General features: G+C 34.5%; 2 protein-coding genes across 2 annotated transcripts; one reads left to right on the forward strand and one right to left on the reverse strand.

Moving 5' to 3' along the window:
* Window positions 1-673: 673 nt before the first annotated feature.
* LOC111007481 (uncharacterized) lies at window positions 674-2,081 on the forward strand. Its single transcript, XM_022279864.2, has 3 exons — window positions 674-1,231; window positions 1,312-1,724; window positions 1,817-2,081. The coding sequence occupies exons 1-3, from the start codon at window positions 674-676 to the stop codon at window positions 1,923-1,925; spliced, it is 1,080 nt and encodes a 359-aa protein (XP_022135556.1). The 3' UTR covers window positions 1,926-2,081.
* Window positions 2,082-4,765: 2,684 nt separating this feature from the next.
* LOC148210551 (dof zinc finger protein DOF5.4-like) lies at window positions 4,766-6,348 on the reverse strand. The gene has a single exon (XM_088126051.1). It carries the CDS (start codon window positions 6,014-6,016, stop codon window positions 5,036-5,038), a length of 981 nt encoding a protein of 326 aa, XP_087982177.1. The 5' UTR covers window positions 6,017-6,348; the 3' UTR covers window positions 4,766-5,035.
* Window positions 6,349-16,109: the final 9,761 nt, after the last annotated feature.

Raw genomic sequence — 16,109 nt, forward strand, 5'->3', positions numbered from 1 at the left:
CATTCAATGTGTGGTTAGCTGCCATTTATGTGTTTTGAGTTATGTCCCTGCTTTATAAGTCCTGTAATTTTTGCAGGCTAACTTTTACTTTGATCTTTCTTAATTTTCTTGGAGACTGGAGATTTAATTTTTTTACTGTCCTCTAAACTTTACTTTCTTGATGCTCTCCAAGTGTTTGCGTCTCACCTCTGACATTGCTGAGATTTATCTGGTCTGAATTGAAATACAGGTGAAGGTCGTTTGTATGTTTTGCTTATGCAGGTTAAAATGAATTTCATGATTGTTTATATATATATCCATAATAATTTCAGTGTCTCTTTCTCTCTCTCTCTCTGTCTTTGTTTGGCTGCTGAGAAAAGGGAAGAAACTCAGACCTTGGCTGTTTCTTGTGAAATGGAAGTTTCGATTTTGGTTAAATTATAGGCTTTTCCTGTCATTCAATCAGGGGAGTTGATTCCCTTAAAACGAGATTGTAAAATTTCTAATTGTTTTCCATGTCTTGGAATTAACTATAAGATGATTGATGTTTGATTGTTCGTTTTCTTTTCATATAATCAACTTCCTTTGAAGTATTTCACAAATCCAATGACAGCTTCATACTAATTGGGAGGATCAAGCATAGACAGTTACCAACCAAGGGGATTTGGTGGGTTTGTTCATCATTAGAGCATAGATGATGAACGAGTTTTCAAGTTTGGTAGTAGACAATCTGCAGAAAAGCCGATTCACGGAGAAGAACAAATGGAAAGTTGATGGTGTTGAATCATTTAGGAGAAGAAGCTACATGGTACAAGAGAGTGATGATGGTCTTGGTGAATCTGAACCAAGTGGAGATGGAAGGAGTCGGTTTTCCTCAATGAGTTCAATTGACGACGAGTTGCCTGAGTTCGTCGTTTTCCTTCAAGAAACCAACTATGAATTTGTGAAAGACATTTGCATTGACAAAGCAGAAACTTCTCATGAAAAGTGTTTTGAGGAGGATTGTGACAGAGAGAATGGTTATGTCCCCTACCTGCTTAAATATAATATAGCAGTAAGTGATGGTGGAGCAACTGAAGAATCCGAGGACTTGGAGTCGTCAATTTCAAGTATTGAATCAATGCAGGTCCTTGAGAAAGATTTCTTTAACAAAGTAAATGAGAAACGAAAGGTTCATTATGATGAAATAGACGAAGTCCCTTCTGACCTTCCCAGGAAGAAAACTGTGCCTAAATTACTTCTTGATAGAAAGGTAAGAATAAACTTACTTAGCTTACTCCTCGATGGCTTTTTCACTTGGAGACTTGATTTGATTGTCTGCAAATTTTGTAGGTTACAGGTAAAAAGGCAGCTGCTTCTACAAACTCTATTGCAATATCATTGAGTAAGATACTTGATGAAAACAAACACAAAGGCAAAGCAGCTGCTAGAAGCAACACTGAACACGAGCATGGAAGCATTTATTGCAACTCCAATTTATCAATGAGCAAGATACGCGGCGGTGCTAGCAGTTGTGGACACTGTCATGAATGTGGAAGCACATCCATACCCGAAAACTATGCACCAGAAGACCAAATGGGATCACACAGAAGCCACGGCTTTGTTTATCAAAGAGAAGACGGTTCCTCTGAACTTGATCCTGCTTTCAACCCAGTGAGAAAACCTTCATTGTCATCTTATTTGGGCAGTACATCGCTTCGGTCGAATAGCAGCACAAACAGCTCGCAGTCTTTTGCATTTCCAATGTAATTCTGCTTCTATTTTCATTAGTGTTCTCTACCTCATTTGTTGAAATCTAATCATGTAGCTTATTACCTTACCCTTCTTGAATTCACAGTTTACAGACAGAATGGAATGGAAGTCCAGAAAGAATGGTGAATGCTGACCCGGTTCAAAGGCGAAGGCGGCAATTGTGGAGGATATGTTTTCCCTGCTGTAATTTCTGATCATCTCATGTCCAACTTGTCAGTGCTTTTGATTGTTCTCTCGATTCATCATCATTTTGTATAAGATATGTAAAACTACACCGAACCCAGTAGTTTAATATATGGCATAGTTCTTATCCAAAAATATAATGCATAGTAAATTTATATTTTTTATACAATCTGTCCTTCCTGTGGTCTCAGATGTTAGCTTAGATTATTAGTAGTATCAATCAAGAAAAAAAGACGTGGACGTGGTAATTCAAAGCTAAAGACGTACTACTCTAGTACTATGGTAAGCACTGTTTAACCAAAAAATCTTTAACCGCATAACATTCTAAGTTTAAATCTTTGTAGTTTATTTTTCTCATTTCAAATTCATAATCTACAATTCTACATGTTAGACCTGTAAACTACAGTTGCTTATGAAACTATTTCCAACATTCTTAATCCCTCTTAGTCTTAGCTGAAATTTGTCATCTCAATGTCTTCTGACTTCTGTACAGAAGATATTAGAAGTTGAAATTAGGTGATATCACAGCATTAGCAAGATAAGATCCTCCACAATTCTAAAATACAACCATAATCAGGTTGCTGGAAGTTTCTAGAGCTCTGCTGAGGCTAATGTTTGAGTTGATAGATAGATATCTCAGTCCAATGCCAACCCAACTTGGGAGACTTCAATTCAATGGTGCCCACTTTTAGTGCAAGAGTCTTGAAGCTGAGCATCTAATGATGCTCCATTGGACCATAGATTTTGCAGTGGAAACACCACTGTTGGCCAAACAAATAACACCATTAGCTTTAGAAAGCAAATGCCAAATCTGTCTGTTTAGGTAACATTTTCTTTTCAAAGATAGCCCACACCATCCATGTCAACTCTTACACCCCCTCCATTGCCCTTGCCACCATGTTTTGATATAGTCTAAACAACTCAGGCAGCATGGGATTTGCAGTGGTGGCAGAGTCGTCGAGCGGGTGGGGGGCGGCTGGTGGTGAGGACCACCATCAGCTACCACCATGTGCCACGTCCCAATCGAAGGCACATCGCTGCTCGGCCGGCCAACGCCACGTTCCCATTGCCTTAAGAGTCATGATCTTCAATAATCTTGTGTGAGGCCTTTTAGAAGCAAGATGGGGCGACAATGAAAATGACCCTTCCACAAGTCACGTCTCACTTGATCATGGATGCCAATTACTATTCCAGGACCATTCGAGTAGACTAGTACTAACTACTAAGCAATCCAAACTCAAAATCTCCATCCACCACAACCAACCACAGAGATGGAAGTGGAAAATACTCAGAAGAATTTTACTCAACTTGCTATGTTAGCATTAGCAAGTTCTCGGCTCGAAATTTCGCATTTCGACGCCAATTTCGGGGAAAAGATCGAAACCCAGATGAGATGGGGGTAGTTAGGACCACAAAGGGCATGTGATATTGAGTCAGCTGAGACAAAGGGGGGGGTTTTAGTTAGCAATGTTAATCAAAGAGTAAGTGACAGATGGGCCTTTGAGGCAGAAGAAAGGCAACCCTTATCAGCCTTTTCATTATCAAATAAATGCAAAGGCTTACATGTGAGCTGTGGTGCTTCAATTCACAGCTCAAGGAGAAGGACCCATCTCTTTCAATTTTAATTACATCATTTTTCTCCACTTTTTATTCAAAATTCAAAGGCCTTTTTTTTTTTTTAATTCTTTGGGATGTTGAAAAAATAATGTGTAGGCATGAGAGAGTTGAATTGAGCAATGGGAAGGAAGGAAATTCTCTGCCCAGTACGACATGTTAGGCAGAGTTGACAAGAACACATCTTCCATCTGTACCACTAACACCTCCTGCATGAAGTTTCCTCCCTCAATTGGTTCCCATTTCTGTAGTACTTTCTTTCTATTTTTCTTTTCCATTTTAACAATCCAATAAATAAAAATTAAAAAAAAATCAATTGCGTCATTTATCGACCATGAGATTTGAACCCATTTTTCTAAATTTCTTTACCTTTTTTTTTCACATGCCACAACCAATGGTGGTTGATCATTTTCTTCAAGAACACGAACAAAACAAGAAAACCTGAGAAATCCTTCCTAACCTAATCAACTAACCAAATTGGAAAGCTCCTTGACCAAGTCTTAGGTTCCTCCATAGTTGTAGTTCTTGAAGCCATTGTATGCACCATATCTATTACAAGGACATTTTACATAATTTAGATATTTCAATTTTACAATTGCAAATGAGACACCTAATTATTGAACTCCAATCCAATTATAATGCGTATATTAAGATTTAGAAATTTCTTTTAGTATTTACTACCACAAGTGAAGTGACGGCACAGTAAAAAAACTGTATTCTCGAAGTCTAAGTTATGGGGAAACGAAAAGACTGAAGACCGAGTGGTGGGCCCACCGAGAAGCCCAGCAAAAGCTCCATATTCTCGTCCTTTGGATGCGCCGGGAAGGGGAGATACGTGGGCCCCGCCACCTGGCAACGGCGTCCACGTCATCATGATCCTCACCAAATCCCAATAAACCCTCAGTACCATATCCCTACCCTCGCCCGGACTGAAAGACAGGACAAACCGACCTCCTCTCACCCGTCACCTATCACCTAAACCCACGTGGCCCCCCTCACTCCCCTGGGCCCCACCTTACGTGGACTCATAATATCGCATGCTGACCCTGGGCCCCACCTCCCCCAACCGACTTCGTACGTCACCTCTCTCCTCCCATTTCTCAATCCACAATTTTCAATTTTCTTCCCTCCCTTAATTAATTACTAAACCGACATTTTTACTTATGTTTCAATTTTCAAATCCAAACCCCAAAAACAATTAGGAAGAACAACAAGAAGAACAACGAACCCCAAAATCTTGAAACAAAAAAAAAATTTAATATACCATAAGGGGATTTACATAGACAAGAAGAAGAAGAAGAAAAAAAGAAAAAAGGAGCGGTCACATTTCATAATTTTCATCTCTCTCTATCTCTCTTTTCTTTTTCTGTTTCAAATTTGTTTAGGTTTTTTGAGAGATCTTTTTTTATAAAAAGCTTTATACTAAAATTAGAAGGAAAAAAAATTGGAAATAAAAATGAGGGGGTGGGGTGGGGTAAGAAGACTTGACTGTGGTCTCTCCAGTGATTCACGGAAGGTATAGATTGGGCTGGTCTTGATCACTCCATTGATTCTGACTCCAGTATGCTTGATCAACGGCGCTCGGCAGATCAAATATTGTTTGATCGTCACCGTTCGTTTGCCAATCCAACGCTCCAAATCCAATGTTGCTTCCTCTGTTGTTCTGGAGCGCCGATGATGGATCCACCTGGGCCGTTTGATCCATGTACCCGCCGCCGCCGCCACTGCCGCCTATGATCTCCTGCATCTTCAGTTCGTCGCTCACGCTCATCATTCTCTGTGGCTGCCACTGGTTCGGCTGTTGGTTTTGGAACTGATGATGATGATGATTATGATTCATCGCGAACGGCGTCACGTCTGGGATGTTGCCGAATCCGAACGGCAATGTCTCGTTCGACGACGAGATCATGCTCGTGAAGCTTCCGATTTCCGAGAATATTCCGCAGTCCGCCAACGGAGGCGCCGCCTCGAAATTAGGGTTTGTACTTGGAGCGGGGAACAATTTCGAATCCTGTACGCTCAACAGAGTCGAGGTGGAATTCGAGGACGGAGCGGAGACTGCCTCGGTGCCCGCCGCGGCGGCCGTGGTTGTGGTGGTGGCGGTTAGGCTGGAGCTCTCGCTGCTGGAATGAGAGGTGGATTTACGTTCACGAAGCGGCGGAGGCGCGGCAACGGCGGCGGCGGCGGCGTCGGACGTGGACTTGGATTTGGAGGAGCGTTTGGTTTTCCGGCAGCCGCCTCCGACGGGGACGTTGCGGAGGACGCCGCCTTTGGTCCAGTATCTCCGGCAGCTCTTGCAGAAGTGCCGCGGCTGAGAGAGATTATAGTTATTGTAATAACAGAATTTGGTGTTGAGAGAATCACACCTCGGGCACTTCAACGCCTGGTGGTTCTGGTGGTGGTGGAGGTGCGGCCTCAGGCGCCGGTCTCCGCCACCGCCTCCGCCGAACAACCGACTCCCTCCGGCGATCGACTGTATATCTTGCATTTTCCACACCAAACCAATAAAAAACAAATCAAAAACAAAAAACAACAATTCCCCGCTCTTCCAACTACGGAATCAGATTCTCCGCAAAAACCGCTCACATTTGGTGAGAAACCGAGAGGTATTTTGAAGAATGGATTGGAAATTTTTCCTTTAAAATTTTTCCTCTTCTCGTAGGGTTTTTTTTCTTCTTCTTTTTCTTGGGTATATATTTTTTTTTCTCTGGTAGTGTTCGATGGGCTTATGATAAAGAAATTTGGGGAAGTGTGTGATATAACAGAGAGAGTCTCTGAATCTCAGCTTCTAAACACTGACAAATATCCCCTGCACAGCTTCAAATGTCTAATATTTTTCTAGTAAATATCAATTTACCAAAATCTCCCTCATGTGCAGACGAATCTTCTCTCCTCCTCTGACATTACCAAACCACCCCTATATCCGGACGGATGGTGTGAACCCGGGGAGGGGTAAAATAGGAAGAGGGAGAGGACCAGTATGAGAGGAGAGGACCGTACGGTCAGAGGCGGTGGATGGATGACACGTGGACGGGCGACAGGAGTAGGTCCTTGTCGACCACACAATCGGGTTGTCGACTTGTCGGCCACACTAAATTATCTGGGTTTGGGTGAGCACAAATGGACCACGGGGTGCCACGTTTCAAGCATTCATTGGCTGGTGAGGTGTAAACATGATTATATAATTCTTAGCGTACAGTGTTATGGTGCGAGCGGAACCTTATCAGGATCAATAGTGATCAACATTCCATAACCAAAAATAAAAAAATAAAAAAATAAAAGAAAAACATCATATGTGCGTGCGAGGAATGTGGATGTGAGGTGTGTGCGTTTTCCATCATTCAAAAAATTTTCACTGTTTATAAAAAGTATTGGATATGTACATCTACAACTCCTCCCACATTGTCGATCTCAACACTCGTGTAATAGGTCGGGTTTAAGACGTTGAATTTCGATTTTCTTAACTGTAGACTTCGAGATAGTAGACAAAAACTAGACGTTCTTATTGTTGATAAGGGGTTATATGAGAATTTAATGTATCACGTTATTATGAAGGTGGCTATTAAATTTCATGATATGACTTGTGGAGATTGAAATATAAGGTTGATAAATAATACATTTGTGGATACACTTTTATTGAAGTAACGATTTAGTTCATAAGATTTAGAGGATAGTGATTTAGTTTCTATCGTGAAAAATACTATTCAAGTTCAATGTTAGTTTCTACCCCATATATACATACAGGTCAAATAAGTTACTTGAGTTAAAATTAACCTATTTTTTCAATATTACAATCCAAAAAATTTCATTATGTACCAAATGATTCATTTGTACATATTTTCTTTTAGTACTACAATCACTGGTGTGGGCTGAGATTTGAACTCCCAATCTTAAACCTTCAATGGGGTTATTAATATTCTTTTTTCATTTTTAAGTTCAAACAAATAAGAGAGAGTGAAACTTTAAGTTTCAAAGAAAATTACTACGTTTTGATTCATTGAACTATTCTTTAATCGATAACACCAATTAAAAATTTAGTACAATCGCAAGGTTGTGTTTAATAAATCCTAATCAAATGATAATGAAAATTGAAAGGATATATAAATTAAATTGAAACTAATTGTAATTCTTTTATATAATTAAATAAAGGCACGGGCAAGGCAAGTAGGAGTCGACTAGTTGAATTGCTCGTAATATAATGCATTGAAATAGTAAATTAAAATCTAGTTAGATTTGGATAATTAATAATTAAAATAATCAAATCACGAAACCCAAATAATCATAGTGATTAGTGCACCCACGATCCTCGAACTTGAAATTTGCAATTAATGCGCCCACCGTTCTCTCAAAGTGCCTTTTTGCCTAACTAATTAAATTACGATTATCCACCAAATTCATCATCATATTCTTTTTTTTTTTTTAATAATTTTATCATATGATTCAAGGACCACGAATGTGTTATTATTTATTTAGTGGGCTTCATTGTTCAAATCCTTCCCATGTGTTTACATCAAAATCACAAATAATGGAACACTCTTGAATAAAATTATTGATTTCTTTTATAGTCATCAACTAACCTACAACGATTAAATTTCGAAAACTTAAAATTTTGAATAAATTTACCCTTTTTTTTTCTTTCTTAATTGCTAATACACCATCAATAGTCTAAAAAATTGTTGTGCCTTTTGTACTTTTAACATTAACAACAAGACATGATCTTAAATGAGTATCACATAATCACTCTTTCTTTTACGAAAAATACGCATGCAATCTAATATAATTGCAGACACAGCGCTTCTCATACGTTAAAATTATACGTAGAGATGTGCGCTTAAATTTTGTTAAAAAGAATTAAATAGTGAACATGGGATAGGACCAAGTTATTATAACGTTTGGTTGGATCCCAATTTTAGGTTTTTTGTTCCCTAAGTTGTCTTTTTTCTATTTTTTAAACCCTTTATTGACTTATAATAATAGAGAAAATAAAGACAACTTCGATCCAAACTAGTAATAAGAACAAACTTTCACTTTCACACGTAGCAAATTTCAATAAATTTATGCATAAATAAATCACACAAGTGCAATTTTTCCATACTATATTATAAAAAAAAATTACATCTTAAGATAAGAAACAATTCTTATTAACCATTACAAACCAATATTTTTTTCTCTTGTAATATAATGTTATATGTTAAAAAATAAAATAAAATAAAAAGAAGAAGAAATTGATAAGGTCTTGTAGAGTTATAGTGGGGAGTGGAGAGTCAACAAGCATTAGGGCTTGGGTGCATGCTTCTTAATTAGGTCATTATGGGACACGTCATAAAAGAAAATAAAATAAAATAAAATACGTGTTTAATTGTGATTGGAAGTGAATTAAAACCCTGGTGCCCCACGGGTAACCTTAACCCTAGATGCTATTCTCTTTTTTTCTTTTTTCTTTTTTTTTTCTCTCTCTAATTTGTTTAATAATTGAGTCCACTCTCAATTTTTGACAATAAATGTAATTATTGAGCTACATGGCACATTCATCATTTCTTCACTTGAATTCTATTATTTCACCTGCACCAGCTTGTTTATGTTTAATAGGGTGTCTTAAATATTAGAAATTAAGTTCGAAAGTGACAACTATGACCCTTTTTTCTTATTAAAAAAAACTAAATTAAAATGGTTGAACTAAAATTTTTATTTTGTGGGTTCTAGTTAATTTAATTTATTGTTAAATTACTATTTTAATTTTTGCACTTTTAAATATTTTATAAAAGACTCTAAAAGAACAAAAATTATTAAGGGTTTCCAAATAGAAAAATAGAAATGTTATGAAAATCTCAAATTCGAACAATTATATATTTTTTAATACAACAAATATAGAGTTAAACGGTCAATTAAAACTTACTATTTTAGCGTAGTAAGAAGTGTTATTTGAAATTTTTATATGTCTAAAGGTATAAATGTAACAACTTACTGTTTATAGATTATTGGAGGAATTAGTATCTAATTGTATTAACTCTTGTAGTTCATGAGCAAGAAGAATGGTATAATCTTCAAATTATAGATAACTACAGAGGAATAATGATAGAGTTTAATTAATTGCAACAAATTTATATGTTTGAGAGATAACGATGTAAATGAAAAGTTTGAGGATATTATTGTAACAATACTCTTAATTATTCAACGGTGGGTTTTGCACTTTTTTTTCTATAATTTATATAAAAATTAAAAGAAAAATAATGGAGTTAAAATTACTTGCATTTAAAAAAATGTTAAAGAATTTTTTTTAGCTCAACAAAAAAGGGAGGGTATGGATGAAATATTCCACCTCGAAGAAGGTAATAAATTCTCTATCTATCAAATTATACCTAGATCAATAAAAATTGTTTTTGGATAGTTTTTGTAAATTGTGGGGTCGGAGATCAAACCATCAACCTTTTGAGATTGTAATAGATATCTTGTTACAAGCAGAGTAAAACTCTATATGTAAAAGCGATGGAAATGACCAATAAAAGCCTACTCAAGACAGAAATGCCCACAAGCCCTTTTGATTGGTCCAGTTCGAAGATGGGCCTCTCGAGACAAACAACTCGTTGATCAATCCTGGAAGTCGTAAGCGACAAATGGACCACGACAAGCTCAGATCTAGCTAATTCGAAGAAGAGCGTTGGTGCCATAGCGCTGGCTAGTGCCTCGGTGCTCGACCAACTAGCTAAGGTTAGTCTATGCATGGCATCGGGGCCTCAGACCATTAATTGGTTTGACTAGTCAACCCAATTCGACTCTAGATCTATGTTCTGATCCAAAGAATACTCCTAAATCCAAAAACTCCACGGAAGAAAGAGGTCCATAAAACCCACTATTCAAAAGGAAGAAGATATCCTAAGGAGAAGAGGATATCCTATCTTATCTAGGGAATTCAAAGAAGACACCCTAATGATTTAAGAGACGATATACTAATATTCTTTGGTTTTCTCCTCCATAGATAGAGAGAAAATACTGATAATAGAGAGACGTTAAAAAAACCTACTTTTAACTAAGCTTCACACAAAGCTTCATTTATGTGGCACAAGTAACGTGAACTTTCTTCGGTACGATCTTTGATAATTATTCTCAACCAAATTTACGCATCTATTCCACCAAATTATACTCGAAAAGATTGATGAAACTTGCATAAAATGTGTGAATAATTAAAACTTTGCAATAATTGAGAATTTGTGGAGAATATGCAAAGTCGAAAAATTCAACCATTGGGAGAGGCAGAGGGCAAGGCCGTAGGGATGGGCCCACCGCGCCTACACGCAGAAAATATGTCTTTGAAATTCAAGTCCTTCTCACACCGCCCACATACCAATTTTAAAATTTTAATTACTCGTATCCAAAATTATGTCGTTTATCAAAAAATAGAATTATTTTTTTTAGAGCATTACAATTTCATTAAAAAGGTCAAAATTCAAAATTACTGACCTGGATGTCTTTAATATTTTTGACCAGGCAAAATCTTCAACGACAAAAAAGATTACTCTTACATTGTGTGGGTTTTAAAAATAATCATTTTTTTTTGGCAGTTTAGGCAGCTGAAATTGTATAATTTTATCAACTTGGTCGTTCGTCTTTTTATTATTTATTCAACTGGGCTTGAGTTTGGGTGCAATTTTAAAATTCAAGATGAATTTATATTTTAAACTTTTCCTCTAAGGAAATTCTAAAATTCTAAATTTTAAAAGACCGTTGGATAACTTTATGTTTCTTATTTATTGTTTTTCGTTTTTTTCATTTTTATTAAAAAATATTAACATTGTGTTGGATAACTGTTTTCTTATCTGATAATTCTGGATTTTTTTTTCTTTTAAGTTTTATATCAAAATTTAAAATTTAAAATTAAATATTAAAAATTTTTATGTTATTTATATATATTTATGATCTGCTATGCATTTTAATAATAAAGAAGTGATAAAATAATGTTGTGTATGTTTCTAAAATTTTGTACTCGATTTGAAAACATTTCATAAAAATGAGAAATGTTTTTCAAAAAATTAGAAGTGAGAAATGAGAACACTAGGACTCTGTCTAGTATAACATGATCGCTTATTGTTTGTTGTTTCCTCTTTTTTAATTAATAGAAATAGAATTGCGTTCGATAATTATTTATATTTTATTTTTCCTTCCTTTTCTTTTTTTAAAAAGAAACATAATCATATTTGGTAACCTTTTATTATTTTTTTAATTTTTAAATTAAAGAAAGTAAAATTTAATCTTATATTTACTTCCAATATTTACTATCATTTTATAAGTTAATAATGATTTTATTTATATTTTGAAAAAAAATATGAAAGAGTGGAACCAGATTCAAGATTTTAAAAATGTACTTTAAAAATAAGAATTAAGAAACAAAAAATAAGAAATATGAAACAAAAATTTCAGGGCCCTTTTTTTTTAATATTTCCATCTTTGATTTCTGTCTTCTCATTTTTTTAATTAAAAAAAATATAATTATATGTCAAAGATCATAGATTCAAAAGGTGTAAAATAAAATTTTTATTTACAACAAATCGAAACAGAAATTTATTTAGGTTGTTTTTAAAATTTCTGTCAAAAATGTTTCTAAAACACGATAAACGATAAATATTAATAATTATCTATATTTAGTTTTTTCAATAAAATTAAAAATATGACTAAGCTAATTTTAAAAATCTTTACCATTTATTTTTTATTTTTTCTATATCGGGGGAAGTACACAGAAGTATGGTGAGGCAGACTGCAAAAATGTAAGGCAGTAAAGATGAAAAAACGGGGCTGTGATTCACAGCCATAACTTGATCTGGAACAGAGGGTAAGATCCAACGATCTGTGTGGGACCGTCACGGTGGGTGACCGTGACAGTAGGCAAATCCAATCGGGGAGGTTGGTGTCTTTATCATCAGGCAATATTGCTCAGAGCACTGCTGACGTCCCCCCACGTGTGGCTATAATTTATATTACAAATTTTGGTCATTTAAATTATTATACAATTTTCTATTTAATTATAAATTTTTAATGCATCAAAATTTAGTTTAAATCGAACAAATATCTTCATAAAATATATATATTTTTACAAAGTTTGCAACTTTGCATTTGAATTCTAGATTTTTTTCCATGTAAATTATGACCAAATAGAGTTTGTTCATAAATCTTCTAATGGTTCCAACCTTACAAAGCCTTTTCTTTTGGATGATATAAGAAATAAAAAATAAAACAAGAAGAAAAAATTAAATAGTAACAAAAATCTAACGTGACAAGTTTTTTTTAGGTTGAGGAGGGAGATTCAAACTCATAACTTGAATTATATGTCAATTACGTTGAGCGCATCTAACCTGACAAGTTAGTTACATAGGACGTGAGATTTTTATTTTACCAACCACATGGAGTTTTGAAAATTAAATTAATTAAAAAGTATGAATTTAAATTAGATTTTAAAGTATTATTTTGATTGTACAGCAAAAAAAATTATTATTTTAAGGTGTAACAAATAGTTTGTGATTCCTTTTCATAAATGTAACTGCAAAACAATTTGATACGTTAAATTTCTACTACGCTCTTTCTTAATGATAAGAACGTTCGGGTAAATTTAGGGACTAAAATGAAAGGCAGGGGAAGGATTGGTTTGGAAGAAAAATTAAAGTGAAGGGAAGGGAATAGAAAAAAGAAGAGGGAATGGAAATGACACTGATTTTTGGAAGTGTCAACACAACAATTTGTTTTATGGAAACACCTTCACATGCACATGGGTCCAGAATTAGGTTTTTGGCTCTCTCCTTTCTCTTTCTTTTAGAATTTCAGACTCGGTAAAAAATTATTAGAGAAGACTGGAACAATGTGGTTGATATTTTTACACCGTTATACATATATGGAAAATTAAAAAATATCGCTTTTCGAACTTGTATCTAATAATTATTATTAGGAGCGGCATATAGATTTCGAGCATGTATCCTGAGACTATATTAGGGTGGCCACCTGTTCAATAATGTTTTCATTAGTCTAGTCTCGACATAATAAGTTTTTTTTTTTAATTTAAAGATTGTTTTTTTTTTCAAATCATGTTTGAAAAAAAAAGTTACAATATATTTAGATCATGTGTGTATGATCTAAGGTGGTTTTAAAAATGATTGTTAGGTTCTTATAAAGTACAAGCACCATCGTTTGTATTGTAAAGTCAAGTATAATTTAGTAGATAAGACACGTGTGCTTTTTTAAGGTTGAAGATTTGATCTAAATCTCGAGACTGACTAGAACACTTAGAGGAGCTCTCTTGCCAATTCATTTCCATTCCTGTCATTAAACCATATGTAAGCACTCACAACTATATAGCTTTAACTTGATTATTTCCTAATAACTAAATGTATTTCACAAAGTCACTTATTTTTTTTCGGAAACGGGACTAACGCCCAAAAACTACAGAACAGCTAGACGGGATATGGAGGCCCCTGATGAATCTAGAAGCAGTAAAGGATAAATTTCTCAAGGAGGATCTTCACAAACGTGAACACTTAGAGGAAGACTGCAAGCTCTATTTACTAACCAATCTGCACAGTCATTTGCTTTCCTATGTATTTTTGCTTCTCATTTCAAACAAGTCTTAATAATTTCAAACAAGATAGTTTTTTTAACTTAACAAAATATATATATATATATATATATATATATATATATATATATAATTCATATGAGAATAATTTGATGCAGAAGCAAACAAACATAGAAATAGAAATTTGCCATTAATATATATTTTTTAATAAATAATATTTCTAATCCGTTCTATCAACATGAACACAATTCAATTGGTTAAGTTACATCTCCATCTAAAAGGTCATAAGTTCAAATTTCCCTCCAACTTGTTTGTTGTATTAAAAAAGAATAATAATAATAATAATAATAATAAAAAAGAAAAAAAAACGTTCCAAAGTAGCATGGGACATTTACAAATAGCTCTTTTCGTCCACTTCTTTAAAAAAAATCAATTTTAATTACTTGTTTTGTTTTTCAATATTGTTATTGTCCATAACTTCGTATACAAATAGAAGGTTAAAAAATACATATTTAATAATATATATATATATATATATATATATATATCTGCAAATTATTAAATGCCACATTATTATTTTGAAATTATATTTTAGACCAATAATAAATCAACACGTTTCTTCAAACTAATTTTAAAATTGTCAAATCAAATTATACCACGTGTTGAAAATATGTAGAATGGAATTCAGAAGCATCAGAGCATTCAAAATCATGTACAAGCATTCAGAGTCAAGCAGAGAGCATCCAGAGCCGACTAGAGTCAAAGATAATGAAGAAGGGAAGACTATCAAACTTCAAAGAATTTAATCTTCTCTTCGTTAAGTGACAAGTTAAAAACTCTTCACAGGCTACCAGTCGAAAAACTTCATGAAGCTGCATATATAGCAGAAAAACTTAAACAACCTAAAAAACTTCATCGAACTACAAGTTTAAAAATTTCTCCAAAAAATCAAAGGTCTTCAACTACCTACAAATCAAAGAACTTCATCAAGCTACAAGCCTAAGAACTTCTTTAGCCTAAAGATTTCATCAGTTTACAAGCTAAAAAACTTCATTAAGCTACAAGTCGAAGAATTTCGTAAAACTACAAGCCAGAGACTGCATCAACCTATACATCAAAGACTTTAAAGATCTTCAACAAGTTCAAAGTCGAAGACTTGAAAAAGCTAGAAACCAAAGACACCAATTTTCTTGATACAAGAGCAAGCTCACTAGCTCTCAAAGCTTGCATCCAAGAGAGAAAGCGTCATAAGATTATATATTAGAAATTGTAACACTTACCTGCATAACATTATAGCGAGCATAGGTCAGGTAGTAAGGAATAAGTGGCCCTTTTTACGGGGTGTGACGTAGTATTTAAATGGAAACAAAAAAGGGAAGAAAAAAGGTAGAAAGATGTGGGGAGGGGAGGTATCGCTTTCAAGAAGATTGGGAAAAAGATATGGGGGTTTGTGGTGTGGCCTTTTAATGGGTGTCGCTGTCCTAAGCCACCAACTATGGGCTCACTCCCCTCTTAGGCCCAGTCGGTTGGAATGGGGACATTCACATCTGCTTCTTCTTGGGCCCACTTATCATGTGATTTTGGGCCCACCTCCCACCCCAAGAAAACCCTAAATTCCCTTATATACATATATATATATTTTTTAGTACCGTGAAAATTCGATACCACGATTTTCTTGGACTACATTCAAATTTGTATACATGTAGTACAATATTTGAGAGTAACAATTCGTAACAACGACCATCTAATCGGGATGTATGTACATATATAATTTATGTCTTCATTTTTCGGATGGCAGAGTAGAACATGTTTTATTAGTTTAAAAATTGGTTTGGTCTCTTGATTTTTTTCTTTTTTGTTATTCCTAATATTTATATTTACTCGTTATCTATTTTAGTGGATAAAATATGTGTATGAAAGTGCGTTTAAATAACTAAGAGAATAAAAAAAGTTAAAATTTAAAATTTAGAGACTAAAATAAAATAACCCAAAATGATTAAAGGTTAAAATGAGATTTTAACCTAAC

This window comes from Momordica charantia (genome assembly GCF_013281855.1).
Source record: "Momordica charantia cultivar OHB3-1 chromosome 6 unlocalized genomic scaffold, Mcharantia_2.0 BLBB01000006.1, whole genome shotgun sequence".
In the NCBI taxonomy this organism is placed as follows: Eukaryota; Viridiplantae; Streptophyta; class Magnoliopsida; order Cucurbitales; family Cucurbitaceae; genus Momordica; species Momordica charantia.

Coding starts and splice junctions, on each gene's coding strand:
- LOC111007481 (XM_022279864.2), top strand. CDS start 674: ATGATGAACGAGTTTTCAAGTTTGGTAGTAGACAATCTGCAGAAAAGC. Junction 1,232..1,311: donor AATTACTTCTTGATAGAAAG/GTAAGAATAAAC, acceptor CAAATTTTGTAG/GTTACAGGTAAAAAGGCAGC. Junction 1,725..1,816: donor CAGTCTTTTGCATTTCCAAT/GTAATTCTGCTT, acceptor TTGAATTCACAG/TTTACAGACAGAATGGAATG.
- LOC148210551 (XM_088126051.1), bottom strand. CDS start 6,016: ATGCAAGATATACAGTCGATCGCCGGAGGGAGTCGGTTGTTCGGCGGA.